The 20,262-nt window shown below is 37.9% G+C and overlaps 2 protein-coding genes and 1 long non-coding RNA gene across 5 annotated transcripts in view; 1 reads left to right on the forward strand and 2 right to left on the reverse strand.

Annotated features, from left to right (window-relative positions):
* macrod2 (mono-ADP ribosylhydrolase 2) overlaps window positions 1-20,262 on the forward strand; it is a 417,202-nt gene that overhangs the window by 298,890 nt on the left and 98,050 nt on the right. For both annotated transcript variants that reach the window (XM_077494975.1, XM_077494976.1), the window contains one exon: window positions 6,633-6,706. In XM_077494975.1, coding sequence (XP_077351101.1) covers window positions 6,633-6,706 — 74 coding nt within the window. The remainder of the gene's footprint in view (window positions 1-6,632; window positions 6,707-20,262) is intronic.
* Window positions 1-20,262, reverse strand: part of LOC144001040 (uncharacterized) — a 129,742-nt gene that overhangs the window by 5,133 nt on the left and 104,347 nt on the right. The window contains exon 4 of the long non-coding RNA XR_013278360.1: window positions 4,748-4,809. This is a non-coding gene — a long non-coding RNA (uncharacterized LOC144001040). The remainder of the gene's footprint in view (window positions 1-4,747; window positions 4,810-20,262) is intronic.
* Window positions 15,954-19,390, reverse strand: LOC144001225 (uncharacterized). Of its 2 annotated transcripts, XM_077495357.1 has the most exons (5): window positions 18,999-19,390; window positions 18,653-18,776; window positions 18,180-18,349; window positions 17,843-18,059; window positions 15,954-16,474 (listed from the first exon to the last, which is right to left on the reverse strand). In XM_077495357.1, exons 2-5 carry the CDS (start codon window positions 18,663-18,665, stop codon window positions 16,371-16,373), a joined length of 504 nt encoding a protein of 167 aa, XP_077351483.1. In that variant the 5' UTR covers window positions 18,666-18,776; window positions 18,999-19,390; the 3' UTR covers window positions 15,954-16,370. The 2 variants fall into 2 exon arrangements, 1 of the variants encoding a protein (XP_077351483.1); XR_013278411.1 differs by lacking the exon at window positions 18,653-18,776 and having other exon boundaries at window positions 15,957-16,474; window positions 18,180-18,340; window positions 18,999-19,386.

Below are 20,262 nucleotides of genomic sequence, written 5' to 3' on the forward strand. Positions count from 1 at the left end.
AAGCTTTCAGCCACGCCCGTAGTCGTCATTTTAAGGAAAAGGATACGAAGGATACGTACCATTGGCTCAGCAGTGGTCGCTCACTTGAGACAGGCACACCCACTCAAAACGGGCTCATTTCAGCAAAACAATTAGTTTTTAAGGTGTGTGTAATTCCTGATCTATTTGGAATTTTGACAAAAGCATGTCAAAGACACGTTAATTTGCTCCCAAAAACGTATAAATATTTTTTTTAATGTTTTCAAGTGTCCCAAAGATGTATATATACGTTTTTGTTTTTTCTTTTTTTTTCTTCTTTTTTATGCTGCTAGAGCATACAGAAGGCTTTGATGCAGCCTCTCAACTGCAAAGAACGGTTGCAGAAATTGTAGTTCTTACACAAACGGCCAGCAGGTGGCAGCAGAGCAAAGGAGATCAACCAGGGCCATGTTGAAAAAAAGATCAATTACTCACAATTCTAAATAGATTTGTGAAAATTGATTAAACTTAGCTATATTCTAATGCTAATTGCTGTAGAACTGAAAGAGATAGAAATATACTTTTTTTTCCCTGATGAAAGAAGAGACTTTAACCTTTCTTTTGATAGGTTCCATGTTTTTATAGCAATAGAACACAATATTCTGTGGGCCTTGCAAAATCAGTCAAAATCCAGTAAAACAGCCGAGAGCAAACTAGATTGCTTCAGTGAAAATGGCTGGGAGCGAATGAGTTAAGCCATTGACAATTTTGACATTTTTCAATATTGTCATGCATACAATAGATTGTCCAGCCTGTATGGTCTTATAAAACACCAAACAATCAGGATGACCTGTCACCAGGATCAAAAACGGAAACAACAGAAACTTATGTCGAGAACACACACTTGAGACTGTTTGAAAATGTGGACAAAAGTTCAGAATGTCTCCTTTTAATGTGTACAGTACATCTTGTGCACTCTTCAGAATGTTTTTAAAAGCAGGTGTTAATTTTAGCATGTAGGACAAAGAAGGGCATCACCTCAGTGGAACGTTTCCAAGAAAGGTCTTCATGGCCCGTGCCATAAAATCTGATCTCCTTCTTCCGACTTTCTTTTTCTGTCCGTCTTCCTTGCGTACTGTGTAGTGTGCTTCCACCTCTCTTTGTCTCTTTCTCCTTCTGTGGGCTACAAAGTCGGTCATGGTCAAAGCCGACTGTGTTCCAGTGTTAGTGCGGAAAGAAGCTCGGGGCGATTTGACAACCGCACATTTGTGTTGGGAGTTCTGCGGCACTTCTCTGTCCTCCACCTCGGGTCACCTCACCTGTCCTGAGGGCCCTGATAGTGTGACAAAGCTTTCGTCGTCCTTTTCCATTTCACATCACGCCAACTACAGCTGTGAAGACCTCCATGTTGATCTTAATGAATTCCCCGTGTTGATGTTTATGTAGCTAAATTAAGATCTTCTTGAAAAGCTCAAGTTAAATCATTGTGAGCATAGTGAAGTCAGTCACAATATAACACCAATAAAACGTATAACTAAAAAGATGTCATTGCTTTCAATATCAGGCCTCATTACTTGACTTCTCAAAATGCTGAATGGTTTGCACAAAAGTTACTTAGTTTAATTTTAACGCACTCACTTTAGCAGCTTCTGTTTAAAAGTTTTTCAGTTGTGTATTTATTTATTTAGCCTCTGGTGATTTTCCAAATGTTATATAGTGCAACCTTAGGCGATATGTTGCTCATGGTTGACAGTTCATCAAAATGAATGGCATGTTGAGACCTTGACCAACTTTAGGGATGCAGAAAGAGCCTGATAACACAGCTCCCTTCTGTAACTGTTGATCTGTTTTGGTTTGTTTTGTGTAGAATTCAACAAGCGCATGCCAGTGAGACACATTCTCACTAGGATTTTTTATTTTTTTTTTCCCCCTACAACAACAACAGTATAGTAAAATATCATGTTGCCGTACAAGCCCACTGAAATATTGCAAAGGTGGTGTACGAGATGCGAGGAACTGAATATGAGGTGCTATATAACAGCAAAGGATGCATGGGAATATTTGATTGCATCGGCTCACATTTGTTTAATGACTTCCTTCCTCTCACTTCATCAGGTGGTGTAGCAGCACCTTGTCATATCTTCTCACCAAAGATAAAAACACCTGAGCTACAGACGTTTGTTGTGAAAGTTAACTCAGATGAAGGAAGTGTGATAAGTGCAACACTGGCAATTTGTTTTTCCAGGTTAATCATCTAAAAGTTTTTGAAATGTATGGTACAGTTTAGACTGAATAATTTTGGTGTGTCAATTTTAACCTCCAGATTTCACAAGTGTCTTAATATAATCATTTTCTGAATATTATATTAATAATCTGGGATGTCTGTTACCACATTTTTCCAGAACAATACCAATATGAATACTCAAATCTTGAGTAGTAACTGATACCTACACCAAGCACTGATACCACTAGTACTTTTTCTTCATGAAATTTGGAGGAGAAAAAAAAAAAGATAATTCTAAAGACTTCCCAATATCACATTTTGTATGAAATTAATGGCAAATTCTAAATTCTAGTTCCTAATCATGAAATGAAATGTCGTTAGTACCAATACGTTGAAATAAGGTAGAGTATCGACCCTTTACCGATATCTTGTATTGGTAGTCATCCTTCACTGTTAATAATTAATTAATTAAAATATGCCGCAAATGACTTTTTTTTTTGTCTTTTGTCTTTTGTTTGTCTATCAGTATTAACATTAGAAATGTAACAATATCCAAACATCACAATATAATTATGACTATTTTGGGGAAGGTTGGTGATATTCTAATAAAGCTCACCATCTGAATAACTCTCAATACTGTAAAAAAAATAAAAATAAAATAAAAACTCATGATGGGGCAAAATACACAATATTGTGTTTTTGTGCATAACAGAGAGAAAGAACTATATTCATCCCAGTAGGTTTACCGCTCTCAAACCATCTTGAATTACTGCACTGTATAAATATTTTGCAGTGTGTTTTTCTATTGCTTCAACGGTACAACGAGTCATGGTCTATGTAGTAAAAGAAATTGTTTTTTTTAACTGAAGTGGACAAAAAGTAATGTTTGTTTGAGATGTACTGCTTTTAATGTAACACGATGACGACAATATTGTCGCAGTTTTAATATCACAATATTGCTGTTATTGTTACATCCCTAATTGACACAGGACCTCAAATCCCCATAATCGTAGAACTAAAAATGTCTTTTGTTTAATATTATAATACTGAAATTGAGACACTCAATAATCTTTCTAATTAGTTTGATCATGCTTTTAAATGGTGTGAAAGTGCTTAATGAAAAGGTGAAGTTGTGCTCATTTGATGCATTTGACATATTTGCTGTGGTCACTTTTTCCTTAATCTGCCTTTTTATGTCACAGGAACTATAATGAAAATATTATGCAAGCAAATTTTGCTTCAGTATCTCTGTTAGCAACATGCTCGTCCTAAATCCCCCCCAGCCCCACCTCCTGGTCACACCCACCATCTTTTCTCCGTGCTGGGCTTTGTGATGAAGTAGAGGAGCCTTCAGCAGAAATAACGTTGAACCACCTGAGTCCTCATCAGCGCCGCTACACGACACATATCCCATCAGTGCGCCTCACGAAGATAAATCTCCCTGAGCCGGCCGTATTCCCAACATAGGACAGAACCGATCCGAGCAGGACAGAGACCCTAGAGGGCCCACCATCGCTGCACCTGACGCCAGCTCTCCACCTCCTGACATATTAGCTTACACTGAAACCTCCACAAAGAGCGAATGGACGAGTGAAATAAATCCCTTCCAGTCATATGAAATTCATTTGACGTGTTTGCGCAACAACATAACGCTACGCTTACACCACTACGACATATGTTGCCAGCAACCTAATTTTTCCAAAATGAGTGTTCCTTTGGCCTTTACTTTTCTCTGAATTCAAGTCTTGCAGTTTTCTCACGGGCTGTCGTGGTATCCGTGACGGCAGTGGGGGAGGGGCTGCTGAATCCCAGTGGCTTGAATTTGCATAAATTATCAAATCATAATTACCCCTAGTATACTTGTCATTGAAATTGTATGGAAGTTATCAATCCCTTTGCAGCCTTGCTAATGTATCAAATTGTATCATGCAGGTGTATGTGAAATGTGTGAGCTCTTTCCCTAAAGGCACCCGCTACTTCATTTATTATATTATGATTGATGTGTGCAGCATAATTATCAAATCAATAAAGAGCCTTGAAGAAAGTCACGCATTGAATTGATTCAATGTACCCAATCTTGTTTGCCCATTGCTGGTGACCAGATGTTCTATTATGGTTGAGATACATTCAGGATGTCTCAGCCAAATTCATTTTATGTTTTAAGGCATCACAGTACGCACAAATGTGGACCTTCAACTCATTTATTCAATTTCCTTTCCTGTATTTATTTTTATGACACCCTTTTGCTAGACAGCTGGTTCTTTTTTTTTTCCTCCACAGCTTTTTTGTCTTCCTCACATCTGCTCACCAATACTACATGACAGCGTGGATTGAAATGTCGGTATAAAATTGCAACAAAATATAAAATGGTGGTAATGCTGCAAAGTTAAACATATACTGCACACAAGTGGAGCCGGGTAACCTAAGAAGTGACTTGGCGTGCTAGATTTGGTTCCTGCAGCCAAGATACTAAGGAATGAACGCTCGGTAAACTATTTGCAAACACGCAGCCTAATGCAGCCTCAGAGCAGACACGCTGTCACTGCTGGCTGGTATGCTACTCACATCCTGCTTGTAGTGGAGCTCAATAACATGTCTTCACCCCTCTTGGTGTAACTCAACTTTTCCTGCAAGGCAGAGAGGGAAATAAAGAGAGGAAAACAAACAGGAAGATAAACATCAATAGTCAGACGGCGTAGGTTGTGTGAATTGTCGTTTCATTTTTGCTGTCAAGTCTATAAACTTTACAGAACAGTTATTTACTGACTTTGACCTCTTGTGCTCTTGAGCGTGAGATGACATCATTCAGGCAATGTTTGGATTGATTGCTTTCGCTTATCCATTTTTTTCTTCACATGCACCTTAAAATGTCCTTGCGACACTTGTAAAGCCGTTTCATAGGTCATACAATGTTATATCAATGGCCATGACCCAGGAAGTAAAAAAAAAAAAAAAAAAACAGATCTGAGAAAGTGACCCATGCAATAACCAACCGGCTACGAATGTCACATGGCCCTTGTACCAGTTGATTTGGGTTGAAATTGAGGTCTCGACCCCTGTCATTACAGCAATATAGTGCTCCCCTGCAATCTCTGTTCTCTTATTAAATGGAAGAGTGCCCATGCTGGTTGGTTTCCGTCAAATTATTATATAGGATATAGTCTTTTTAGTTTGCATAATTCTAAACATTGCCTGATTTATTAAAAGTTTATGCATGCAAAGTTGACTGCTCACTCAAGCAGATGTGGGTGTTGATCTGTTAACCAGCCACACCCAGTTGTGTAAAATTGTTGTGTTGATTGTATGTGTTCTGCTTAGCGTATATGTAAATGTTATTTTACTACTGATCCCTTATTCAGTTGTAATGGCTCCACATCGCCCTCCCTCCTGTATGTGGCGGGTATGAATAGTAGGATGTCACGATAAGGGCAATATCGTGATATTGTGATATTAAAACTGCTACAATATCGTCGTAGTCATGTTCACAATATTTAAAAGGAGCACATTTGTTAAAGTCAGGTTGATTTCCATTTGTGCACTTCTAGCACCCTCTAGTGGCTAGTTTATTAGTGCAATTTAATTTTCATTAGGGATGTTTTGGCCTTCTATGTTTAAAATCTATGCTAATTGTCAGATGAAGGGGAACCTAATTTGCTTGTGAAGCAATCAATGCGTGCTTGCATTACCAAGTAAGTGCCTCAATATTGTTATTCGAGATTGTAGGTGGTTTATATGCATTGCTGTTATGTACAAAAGCACATTTACAATATTGTGATCTTTTTTAAATATCGCCAATTCCCCCACAATATTGTGATAATTATCGTATTGTGACCTGCATATCGTGATATCGTATCGTGATGTTTGGACATCATTACATCCCTAATGAATAGCAGGGTGTAGCGTATGTGCCGGCAGTTCAGGTGTGTCTTTGCCGAGTATGCCAAGACTGCCAATTAGACCTTGTGGAGTCACCATGTTTTGCACAGGAAGTAAATAAGTAGTCAAAGTCACGTCTCCTGTCGTTAATTACACAATGTAATGCAGACACCAGGCGTTGTGAGCTCCCCACCAAAGAGGAAGTTTTACATATATGCCTACATATGAGAGGATTTTAGCAAGTGCGATGAATTTTTATGGCTGGTGTTGCGTACTTAAAAGCGCATCTGAAAATTGGATGCAAATCAGCATGCAAAACTGTGTCAGAAGAGTGCAGGCAAAATGAGAAGCTATTGGGGAGAAGTTAAAATCTTTGAAATGCCAGAAACAAAAATGATGGCAACATATCGTCTATTCAGCAATGCACATGTTAACGTTTCTGAATGATCTAAGATTTGGAGCAATTCACAAAAAAAGTCAAGATTGTATATTCTAGCAAATTCAGTTCCCCCTACTATACATGTTATGAATGTACTGTACCATCCTGGTATTAACATTTTCTTTCCTTTCGTAGGATTTCCCAATGAGCCTGCAGGTGACATTGCCCTGAACACAGTTAAAAGTTGGATCGAGGAGAATCCTAATACAGTAAGATATGTTTTTATTCTTTCTTTCTTTCTTTTTCATCTTGTTACAAATGAGCATGATTGGACCGCCACAGTGACACAAAACACAAATTTCCACGCGTCACTGTATTTGATGACATCTCATCTATCTGCCTCGCTTGAGCAACCATCAAGTTTGTGGTCTGCATTTTCTCATCAAATTAAAAGCCAGTCTGAGACTAATCAGACCTTAAATGCTCTGTTGACTCTTTAATTGGTCTTGGCTGAGGAGTATGAACGAACTCAAGAACATAAACACATCAGATGAAATAATCTCTGATGAGTTTTTGTTTTACATGAATTACTGAGGTCTTAAATGGTCTGGACATGACTAAGCCTTTCATGCTAAATTGTGCACACTGGTTGATTTGTTGATAAACATCTCAAGTGAAGTGATTATCTCAAGCATATGAAATTGAATAAATCACATCATTAAATGATTCTTTTTAATTCCAGAAAATATGAGTCATTTGGAATAACAACTTTACCAGTGACTTTATATAATTCAGTTTGCAGAAATACAATATAGCAGCAATGATCCTGAGTGGTGAGCAGGTTCACCTCAAAATCATTCCTGTATATTTGCATATTCTTTATATAGAAAATAGTTGATTGGATAATATAAGATAATAGAATAGAATAGAATAGAATTAATGCTGTCGGGTAATTATTTTTTTAATTAATTAATCACATAATTTTCCATCATTAATTGCAAATTAGATTTACTTTTTTATATATAGATTTTTTTTTCTATTTTATTTGAGCTTATTTTTTCCACCTCTCATAAGCCATGTGCTTAATAAAATGCAAAATGCCAAAATGTAGACGAAATGCCGAGCTGATTATATTCAGAAATTAATGTGAGTATGCGAACGACAACGAAACGTGGGCTTAACAACTATGTGCAAGTTTTTCTGGCATGATAAAAATCTGTGTAATCTGCAATAACCGAATACTGTAATATAATATGATGATTTTTTTTCCATCAAATTATATAGATTTCCTGTATTTAGATGGCTAAGAACTGCTTGTCAGAAGGGAAAGATGACATCGAACATTAACCTGTGGGTAATTTAGCCGTCAGAGATCATCTTTGTGTCCTCTCTTCTATCTGTCACTGTGGGTGTCCGTTAAGCTCACAGCTTGATATGCACCCGCAACCCTCAGATGGTGTTACAGATACCGTAAAGAGGCAGCCAAATAGTACCTGCTGCTGGATTGCTTTGCAACTGACGTGTGACAAGAGTCAGCTTGATGATTTCAAAGGCGAATGTAAATGTAAAGAGCAGGATGACTGTAAAGGCCTAAATACACCAAGGCCGACATCCTTTCCTACGATGCCCTCCGACGTGAATGAAACCCTCCGGCTTTTTGCATAGTATCGTATGTAAAAGTAAATCCTACCTGCTATATCCAGTCGCGTCCCCATGTCATGCCATAGTTTGGCTTTCATACCTTTGTCGGCATACCCTTTAACGTTAATATCTTTAACCAAACGCACGTCATCTTCCCGATCTTCTGTCCAGACATACATTGTACGTTCAAATGCGGAGGGTAAAACAGGGTGACGATGCGCAAAATGAGCAGGGGGAAAAATGGTCCAGGCTTTCCATCAGTACTGTTTATCCGCGTTCATCACTTCTTCTTGCCCTGTGCGCTGATTCGCTAGCTAACAGCCAATCACAGAGATCAAATGCTCCGACGCCGATTCAACATGTCGAATTTGCTGGAACCATCACCCCACCCCAACGTATTGTAACTCGATCCAACTTTTTGACAGTAATTTACACACTGATCAGACGGTGCATGCCATCTGATATAACGCTGTCCGACTCCCGACGTCGGATTGGTGTATCTAGGCCTTTAAGTGAAGACTTTAAATTGCACATACTGTAGGTTTGCATGTGATTGTTTTTCTGTCTGTATGTGCCCTGCACTTTTATGAAAATCAGTTTGTATAAGTCCGAGCTCTCACTGACGCTTTCATGAGCATTTACATTTTGATTAACCATTTGTACAAAGTGACGACTGGAGTGTTTACATTTTGTTGCACAAAAAATATGCAGCTGTATATTCCTATTCAGAACGGCAGTACGACACTGCGGATTGTGTCCGCTTCGTTATCGAAAATGTTTCTGTTACCAGGCACAATGCCAACTTAAACATTAAGATATAATCAGGTTGAGTCCAAACAGAAGCATCCTGCCATTATGCAACAGGCTCACATAGGCAGTAGGAAGAATAAGAATTAATCATGCATGGAGCAGTAGAACTTAACCTGCTTGTTCATCTGCAGTTCAGTGAGCTCAATGCCTGGAGCGCTAATATTGTCATTGTCCACCGAGACAATTCATTTCATGGCGACAATAAGGCTTCGACTTGTGGGGAAAATGCTGCGCTATTGTGGCTTAAAAATCTGTACAATAGCCTGGCAGAGGATCTGACACTTGGGTGGCAGAGAGTCCATTCCCTTCTCTGGTCTGCATACTCTGCATGTGCATCTATTTTCTCTTTTGTGATTCATCCATTTGTATAATAGTAACATGATAGAATGCAAACACAATGTGTTGGAAGTCTCAAGATGTGGTTACAGAAAGACGTCGTTGCCTTGCGGTGTTTTCGCTTCGACAAGACTGAAATTGAAAAATAGAGAAGACTGTGTGATTGATTAGCCTTGAGTTTATCTCCTCTGCCAGCGTTCTAACACTGATGCACTCGCCAAAGTGCAGCAATGTCGCACCCGGGCTTCCATTGTTGAAGAATAAATAGCATCTGTGTGGCAAGACCCTTTAATCTAGAGACCCGAGTGCAGCCGTGATTCTTCAGATCACAATAGATGAAAGAATGAAGGGGCTCAGAATCTGCTATGGTCCATAGAATGGAATTTGTGGGAAGGGTGAGGGCATTCTCATATCCTCAATAAATGCAACGATTGACACCCCAACACTCATCTGGTGTTAGTTATTTCTCGTTTTTACTTCTAATTGGCTTTAATTTGCTGATGAAAAATGTGATCTGACACGTTATTTTGCAACCTGCGCTCTGGTGTCCAAGCTTTTTAATCAAACATGCAGCTGCCATTGCTGACACTAAAATCTTGAGGTAAATGTAGAAAAAAAAAAAAAAAGTTTTCCCTCTGTATTTCCATAATAACTTGATGGTAAATGCACCCACATATCTGAACAGCTTTCTTATGTGTTTTCGAATCATCAGTTATTTGCACCATTTGTCTTTCAAACACCAGATAGTAAATCCAATCTTAAACTTATGCCTGGGCTTTAAAACATGATTTGTGACACATGCCAAGTGAATAAATACAATATTGTTTGTGGAAATGGATATTATTAATTTAGGATGATGTCTGTGTTTCGATATGATAGAGCCATTTATAACAAATGGTGGCATTTATTGTCAGTGAGTTGAGTAAGATGGATATTTTCTTATATTAGACTATATTGTGAGATTTGCCTTCAAAGAAAAACAAAGCAAAAACTAAAGGAACACAACACTTGCTGAATTCAAGGTGAAGAGAGCCAGATTCAATGAAAAGAACTACTGATCTATAAAAACTGTTGCCTTTTATTAAAAGAGCTGTATAAAAAAAAATGACAGTACAATATATTGTTTTAATGAAAGAGAAATAGCAAAACCTTAGGTACCTAAGTGGAACAGAAGAATAACCTTTAAATTCCTGCAAACTACAACCATAGTAAATAAGTCAAACTGCACCCAATTAAGTGAGTGTAACAAATTGGAAGCAATCGAGTAGAGGGTCAAAAACAGCAAGAGCTCATCCTTAAGAACTTGGCTTTGTGGCCAGTTTCTCCACATGTAGTGCCAAAAAATACAGCATAGGGTACATTGGATCCCCCCTTGAGAAATGAATAACAATCCACACGGTGAACCAAACTGAAAATGAATTTGTCAGTTTTTCTTATGAGGTTTTGAGAGCAACCCGTAAGTGAAAAGGTACGTTCAAGACCGCTATCTTTTTTTCATTAAAATGTGCTGGCTTACTACAGGTTGTTTGAAGATCTATGCAGTTTAGTTTGATCATTAAACCTTCTTTACAGCAGGCATCTAAAACCTGTTCTGGACATTAATGATGAGTTCAGTCCAAGGTGAGCATTTACTGTGTGCTGTTAAGCACCGCATACAAAATGTGTAAAATGTGTGAGATTGTGTCACTGATATTTAATTAACTCTGCCAAGCCACACAACACCTATAGTGCTCAAAACATATTCGTAAAAACACAGTGGGCTCTGGCTCTTACTTATACTTGGTATATGTTCTGAAAACTGACTTTTGGAATATGTGAGATGTATTTTAATTCAGGGAAAAGCTTCATGTATACAGTACATTGGAAATTAGTATTTTGTATGCCAATGCTAAGCAAACAAAATTGCATTGATGTACCACAAAATCAAATTCAGTCTTCCTTGTCCCACAAGAATTAGGACATAAATGCAGACAAGAGTAAAAATTCAATTAGTATCATTTAACATGGATCTGATTCAATAATTACATTTGGCTCTTAGAGAACATTGATGCAATTCAGTTTAGATTGGACGAGCCAAATATATTTACAACATTGTTGTATTACATTTGCCATTGACTGGAATGGAAAAAAATGTGAACAAGCATAGAAATCAGTAACGTGTAAACTTAGGTTGGTTCCCTGGGTAGGTGCGCACATGCACTGAGCATGCCTCACTAGGAGCTAGCATATGACAGACTTTATGCATCAGTTAGCTAAAACTGTAACCATAATATTGACAGTAGGCTATATGAATGATTAATGAATATTACTAATATTAAAGACTGTTACTTCTGTAGGAATTAATCTTATGTAAAAGTAATACATTAATGAAAGTTACAATAGTCATACTTTTTAGTGAGTGCTGCATTCAAGCGTAAGGAAGATGGTGAGGATCTATACTCCCTTCTCATGCCGCTGTCATCTCTTGTATCAAGAGAAATGCTTGCCGAAGGGTGTCATCTGTGGGTGCAAGAGAGGCCGCATTTCCCCATGCGTGCCTCAAGGATGCTGATGCGTCCCACTGACGGTTTGTGCAACTGGCATGTCGTTCAAAGCCGGCGCGGCTCTTTTGAAGTGAGTGTCTACGCCCTTTGAATTCTCTGCTGCGACTGGGAGCGTCAGGCACATGTGGTCTGATCAGCAACTGAGAGCAGGACTGAACATTTGGCTGTGCGTGCGCCCACACCGTTATGTGATGCAAAGTTTGAAATGCCAGACTGTATCTCCAAACTCAGACGCCTCTCTGCCAATCGAGATTCCATACATTCTGACTGACTTTTTTTTTCTTAATTTTGTCAACCAATTACTTTTCTCCTGCAACTCCATGCATGTTATGTAGTGTGATATATTAGTGAAGGCTTCAGCGCGGGGGTTTTATGGCTTTTTATGATCTGAGGGTTTTATGATCTGCCTCATTCGGAATAACATGATGTATGCTTTCTGATTCCCTTGACCTCCATTTTGGGTAGTTCAAAATCAAAATGAAACTAGCATCACTTTTTGGATGGATTGAAGAAGATATGGATTCAATTACCAAAATGATGCTGTTGAAAGTTATTTCTAAAATGTAACTTTGTAGTGCTTTACGCTATCTGTAGATGAAAAGAGGCTGTGTTTAAAAGTGTGTTCTGTAGAAGATAAAAAAAAAGAAGAAAGTTTATCACAAACAGTGAATGTGACAGTATTTTCAACATTTATCTGGAAAATATTTGATTGCGCCCTTGTGTGAAATATCTTTTTGTGGGGATTATAGCTTTTATCTTTCCATCGTGTCCAAAGACCAATGTGTTGCTTTAGTAATAACAGAATGATTGTATGGTTCTATGAAACATGAATAACGGGGGATAATCTGGGGGCCTGTGCTTTCATCTTGTTCGATTGCGTCTATTGTCATTTGCCAAGCAGCAAGATAAAGCCGGAACTTCACGTTTTATTTTGTGCCGTTCTTTGTGATAAACAGGTTGCTTAGAGAAGCCGTTTTATAGGATTGTTTTATCTCTTTGCAGCATGTGAAATAGCTGTAAATTCATCACGTGGAGTGCAGAGGATAACTTTTCACTCGTTTTTGTCGATTAAAATCTATGGTCTTCCATTTAAGACAGCTGTTTTTGGTTCTGTTTGGTTTGCTGATTATCACTCTGAACCAAACAACTGTTGGCTGTACGATAATTGGGTGAGTCTGTTGACCCCTCACTCTGGTGGAACAAATGTCTTTATATTAGAAAATAAATAGATTCACTGCATTGCATTACACAACTCTCCTGTATAATTTTTTTTTTTGGTATAGCCTGCATTATTATTATTATTTACAGTACAGTTGAACTTCTAACTTGGCGGCTTCTCTGTTGAGGCTAACCCAAGTGGTTGGGATCCCGTAACGTGCGGAATTAGGACATAAACGCGGACGAGACGGAAGTTGGGCAACGGTCTTTATATACAAGAATCCCAAGTAACAAAGAGCAGCGCTGGATTGAAATGGCCTGGACGAAAAGGAGAAAGCTTCACTGAGAAACCTTGATGGAGAGGGCATGCCTGGATGCATAGAAGCAACCCCGAAAACATGGGAGAACAGCTTGCATGGAAGATTAGGGATAAGAAACCTCGAAGTACTGAGAGAACCCTCGACATACTGACAAAAGTGTCACTCTGTAACTCCAGCTAGGGCAAGGCGCAATTCTCTATGACAGAATAAAGGCCTATTTGACAAAATGACAGCCTAGATGAAATAAGTGACTCGTACAGGACTATAACAACTGCATAGTAACTGGCCACATCATCTTCATCATCATCATCATCATCATCATCAGGTTTACCTGTTTGACATCTATTAAACACGACACAAAAACGAGAGAAGACACTCAGTTCAAGGCTCGCGAGGAGGGAGGAGAGGAACTGACTAATACAATTCACTCCAGCACTCTCTGAAGAATCCTTTCCTCACCCTCTCTATTTATTTGGTTTTCCACGCCCTTTCCACGCCGCTAGTTACATGGGTGTTCCAACCCTAAAAATGCAAATGCAAGGCATAGTTGGAACACAGTGAACTTGTTTGTCTGGTGCATGTGAGTGGAAAATTGCTGAGTACGTGTGGTCAAGTTTGCAATAATTTCTAAACAAGAAACAGGCAGCCTCAGCAGACTGGCTCGAACCATTCTGCTGCGTTAGATGTTGTTTCTTCAGCTTTTTGAGTCAAATAGCAAAATTCAAATAGCCAGTCTATGTGACTGTGGGTGGGAACAGAGCAAAGCAGTCTTAACTGCAAGCAGAAGCAGTTCTTTATTGCAGCAAATGTATGATAACCTATTATTTACAATTATTCCTACAGCCATCATCATTAGGGACATAGCAACTGCTTCTCAACGCTCTGTCAGGGTCAAATGCAGAGAACGAATTTCGCCCTGCTTACGTAGATTGGTGTGACAATCAGTGGCACGTTAACCTTTAAACTTTAGCTGCATAGCAGCTAACAACATAATCATCACAAGGAACATAGCAACTGACAATATTATTGTCACAAGGAACATAGCTACTGCACAGCAACTGACATCATCACGATGGTCCATTTTTAAGGACCATAACAACACAATGAGCTTGTGAAAGTTTTGTAACTTTGGAATGTATAAATCCCCCAAATGATGCTTGAGTTCCAGACTCGTACTTTCTTACATATTTCTTAGGCATGTTGGACTTAAGAGGTTCAACAACTTAATTTTTCATCCTCTCTACTTATAATTAGTTGAGGAAGCATGACTATCTGGAAGTATGTCTTATCAACTTTTTTGATATTTGCATGGTCTTTTTCAGAAATTGTCTTTTCTCCTTATTAGTGAAATTACTCAAATGTTCTGGTCGCGTGGTGTCCATTTTTCAAACGTGTAAATATATTTTAGATGGATGCAGGCTTTAGTTAGATAAGACAACATAATTGAAAAGCTGTTTGTGATAACAATTGGAATTGCTGTGGACGTTATTGAAGATTGCACTGCCACTCAAAATGAAACAAACAAACCACATTATGTATTGGGCTCTGTATATTTTTCATGTTTTGAATTATTGTGAGACCTGGTGTTTGATTTTTGAAAGTCCTTTGATATTTAGTTGTCTTGGTCTCCCTTAATCCAGCTGCTACTGTATACAGCAGAGTCTGTCCATACAAGACCCACCCACTGCACACCAATACTGAGATATGATGGCCTCTAAGCGCAGCTCCACCTCAACACTTACTGTGCTGGAAAAAGCTATCTTAATGACATGCTAATTGATTTAGTGTAGCACAGATAACAGTAGGCTGGCACACCGTGATAAAGCGAGAGCGGGTCGAGCCATTGGTTCAGAAGAGGACAGGAGACTCATCAAACTCCAAGCAGCTCCTCCACTCTCTTTGAACACAGTTTTACACTACTGCACCCCATGCTGATGCATGGAGACCTTGAATGTGGAGGAGGGTGTTTGTGAGTTTGTGTGTAACTGTACTCCCTTGTAAATACAGTAGTGTGTGGCACAAGAAGCATATTTTAAGACTGCACTGTCCTCATTTCTTAGCATTTAACTGTATCTCTTTGCAAAGCACTCATTTGCACTTCTTTTTGGACACTCTTTGGTGGGCAGAATGAACAGAACAGCATGTCACTGATTAACACTTGCAAGTGCAGACATGCAGATTGGACTATTCAACTTTAATTATTCAACTTCATCTGGTGTTTAACGCTGGTGTGTCGTTCCAGGATAAAGTCAAAGTACATTTGAGGCAAGAATTGGACTCATTATGTTCTATCTGTTGCCCAAGAATTTTTTGTGGGAAAAACATGGGACTTATTTCGCTGTACATACTTCTTCCCTTACGAAACGAAAATATATTTACCAATATATTATTTGAAATATATTGCAACATATTCAAATATATTATTTCCCAGTATATACAACAATATATTATATATTGTAAATATATGGGATTTTATATTAGTGATAATATATTACACAAGATATTATATCTTCATGTAATATATTGTAATATATTGCAAAATATCCAAAAAATTGCCGCTTTCCATATATCACAATATATTGAGTACAAGATATAATATATTTGTTTATATATTCCAAAATATATTTAATTATATATTCATAAATATCCAGTCATGCCTTGTAATTTATACAGGAAAATGTATTGGTAATATATGTAAAGATATAGTGTTGCATATATTTTCAATGTATGTGTCAATGTATTTTACATATATGGAGAAATATATGAACATATATGTAAAAATATATGAGAAAATATATGGTAGAATGTACCATAAATATGTAAAAATATGTGCATTAATATATTTATTACATTATAGAATAGGTGTGTAATTATATAGAAATGTGTAACAAACAGTATATGGGCAAATCATTAACACAGACTAATCGGCATTTATCAAAATTCACCTTTATTTCCTTTTAAAAGAAAAGCAAAAAAAACTAAAGGATTTTGAGGCAGACATGTACTTTGTTCACAGGAACAGCATTAAACAGTGCAATCTTGTATAAGTACAAACAAATGTATTTATTATTATTATTTATTATCCTATAATAGTGCAATACACAAGTTGAAAATACTTATAAAGCTTACAATTTCCGCTTCACCTGATGTCTTAGCTCACAGATTCGATTATTGATGGACTTTCTCACATCAGCTTCTTTGGCCCCGGGAAACTGCTGGACAACAGCATCTGTTAAACAGAACAACACTGTGATTACCCACCCATGTCCTTCTGTTTTCTGTCCGTCTGCCCCACTATCTGTGTATATTACTGGATAGCTGATAGCCCATACATGCCCGCGCAAGCAGTTGAAGCCAAAGACTGCCATCTTACTCCTCCCATCTCGTGAGCAGACAACTGTATAAACTGTATGTATATGCACAGATTAGACATACACAGCTCGTAGGGTAGAGGTTGGCGGGATGGTCACTATTTTTTAACAAGTGGATGGTATATGCTGCTTTGAAGACCCCTTTTTCTTTTATTGCTCAGTTCCTTAGACCCCAATATTAGATTTGGCAGAGGAATCTTTTGTTGAATTACAGGTATAATTCTTAAATAAAAAATATACAAGTTTCCTTCTGTAAACATCATTAAGCATATCAATTGTACATTTACTTAAGGCAAGTTGTAAAATGTCTTAAGTCCTCGTTTATATTTAACAAATTCAAATCACAAGTCAGGCTCTTTCTACTAAGTACTGGGGGTGTGACTTGCCTAGTACCTGACGATTCGATCCATATCACGATCCATAGGTCACGATTCGATTCGATACCGATTAATCCCGATATGAATTTGCAAGTCGATTGTTGCGATTTTTTTACTCAAATTTAGAAAATACCATTCAGTAAACTTGTACACTGAAAGATTTCAGTCTTATAACTGTGAGCCACTGTATTTAACAAACAGGTTGTAACATTTTTCATGTTTGAACAGCATTGAAATAAAATATTAAGGCTTAATGTTCCATTAATATAACATTCTTCCATGCTAAAGGTGTGAAAGTTAGACGTTTTGTTGAATATTTTTCCATCAAAAATGGATGTTAAAAAATCGATTCGGCTGCCTATTGAATCGATTCGATTTTTTTTGTTAACACCCCTACAAGTACGGTCTCAAATGTTCTTCAATTTTGATTCTGTAAATGTATAGGATCATATGCTGAGAAACATTCCTAGAGAGGAGCAATATGTTAGCCTTGTGGCTACAAAAGTCGTGGCTTATCGGCTATCCAGTCATATATACAAATCAGTGCTCTGCCCCCACTACTTCAACATGGATGGGCAAACTCGGTCCTCGAGGGCCGGTGTCCTGCAGGTTTTGGAGGTTTCCCTCTTGCAACACAAACTGATTCCAATCAACAGGAGCTTGCTGATGAGCTAATCATATACCATCTGTGTTAGAGAAGGGAAACATCCAAAACCTGCAGGACTCCGGCCCTCGCAGACAGAGTTTGACCCATACGTCCTGCTCTGGTTCACTGTAAATGTAAAAAAAAAGAAAGAAAAGTCCACACTCGCAGAGGTGCCCTCAAAACCCCCTCTGACAAATTCTTACCTTTCAAAGCTTGAAGCTTCCTTGGGTCGAAAGCCTGTCGACGCTCTGAATTGGGATCCAACTTGCTGCGCCCTCCTTTCAGGTTCGACTTGAGGAGGACTTCTACATCAAAGAGACCCATCAGCAGCACCCGCGCCATACCATTAGGGGTGGTACAAGCTCTTGCACTCTCCCAACAATGTGCTGAGATAGTGACATCATCTTTGCCAATTTTCACCTGGCATAGACAAAAGTAAAATAAAAATTAAATTGAATTAGAATGTGAAGAGAAGAGAAAAACACCACAAGCAATAATGCTATAAGTTCTAATGTTAGAAATTCAAATACCAGTACTAACTTGTGTGGGTCCGCGAAGTATGCAAAGTGATGTTTCGCCGAGATAGTCACTCTCAGCATCTGGTCCAACAGCATCTTTGGTGGGGCGGTTGTCAACATTTTCGTTGGTCACGGTGTTGTGGGAAACTAGCTTTTTCACCTCCACCAACAGAGCAGGAATTTCTTTTTCTTCTTTTTTTTAAAGTACAAGATTATACAGACAGTCAATAACTTTGTCCACGAAGCCACACATCAGTTGACATATCAAATAATTATAACTGGAGTAATTTATTGTAGACACCGACTCCATGCACAGTTTATCATGCTCGTTCATCCTTTTATCCACAGTGGTCCTACCTATCTGACTACACATGCCAATAATGGGCGACTGCTTTTTAGATGTAGATAGCACATTAAGAATCAGCCTCAGGCTATAGTTGTCTAAATACCATATGATGTACAATAATAATGAATTACATAATGCTCAATACTCGCCTTTAACTACCATGCTTCACAGTTTTGAATTTTCTTTACATAAAGCCTTGATCTGGCTCTGCAGATCACTGATGAGGACGTCGTTTTCCTGGCTAGACAGCAACTCTCAGTGTAGCCTCTTTTTCTATATTAATTAACAAATACAAATTTAATGTCAATGTTAACACCAATGTAATTGAAAAAAATATTACAGAATAAATGATTAAAATAGTCAAACAAGGATACACGTATGCTAAACTAAACAGAACAAACATTTTGGCGTTTTTTTTGTTTTTTGTTTTTTAAATAAGGCAACGCTAACTTGAAGGAGAAAAGTGATAAATTGTGCTTGAGAAGAGCGACTCACCTGCTAACTGAAGAACAACAGCATCTTCGACGGGCCATCCATTAGCAGGCTTCTTGCTGTTAGTTGTGCGACATTGAACAAGATACGTCGTGTTTGTAATGGCAACTGGGTCAAAATAAATTATCCAGTTGATAACGAGGGCGAAGTCCGAACCTATATTTTGACATTTTCTGCTCCGGGCAATTCTTTTACCGTCGCCGGGAGCGAGCTACTCGGCATACTCAAGTCTCGCGTTCAAATGTTTCTTCGCGCCTAACATTGCGCATGCGCCAAAGACATTGCGTGCGCTATGATTGGTTGTCATTCGCGCTGAGCACTCTGGTAAATGTAGTTATTTATATCTCATCCTATCAAACGAGCTAAAGCTACAGAGCAGCTAGGCTATGACAAACATTGAAAATGGACCGATCCATAATGAAAAGAAAATATATCCTTCCGGATTCTGATCAAACGGATATTCCAAGAAGAACCAGATGTTTAATGTTGAAAATGTAGTTGGTATGAAAGGGAATTTCATGGTTGAAAACAGATTTTTGATTTGATTTTTATTTTTTATTTTTTATTTTTTAAAGAAAATGTATGCTAATTGATCTGCCACAACATCCATGTCTGTATTCATGCATACGTCCAAGATCCAGTGTGGAGGGTTGAAAACAATGGAAGTATATTTCAAGGTGGCCAAAAATAAATATTTCATTATGCAATTTTTTTGTCTTCATTGTATTTTCTCAATGTTGTACAGTTTATAGTGGGAATATGTGAGCGCACACGCATACACATATATTACAGTATATTGTTGTAACAATCTGTTACACGTAAAAATATAGTGCTCCTTTTGGTCTGGACTGCAATACATTTTTTATATTTATCAATATATACACATATATTGTCTATGCATATATTGCAATATATAGTGAAATATAAATACTAAATGTCATATATGGGAATATATCGCTAAATGTATTGCATGATATTTTGCTATATATTGCAATATATTTTCGTTTCGTAAGGGTTCCCACTATATTATTTTCGATCAAAATTCCTGATAAGGCTTGTTTATACCACATAGTGTAGTCAGGATGGCAATAGCTGTTAACTGTGCAGTGCATACATGTGTGACGTCATCATAGCACAAGAATAAGAGACCGATTAATTCAACAAACACAAGAAAAAGTTGCTGAAAAGTAGTAGTATGGTGACTAATGGCTATGTTATGACCCTTCGCAGTTGCTTCATGAATCTGATTTTGTTTATTATGCCTAGC

Source organism: Festucalex cinctus, chromosome 14 (assembly GCF_051991245.1).
Source record: "Festucalex cinctus isolate MCC-2025b chromosome 14, RoL_Fcin_1.0, whole genome shotgun sequence".
NCBI lineage: Eukaryota > Metazoa > Chordata > Actinopteri > Syngnathiformes > Syngnathidae > Festucalex > Festucalex cinctus.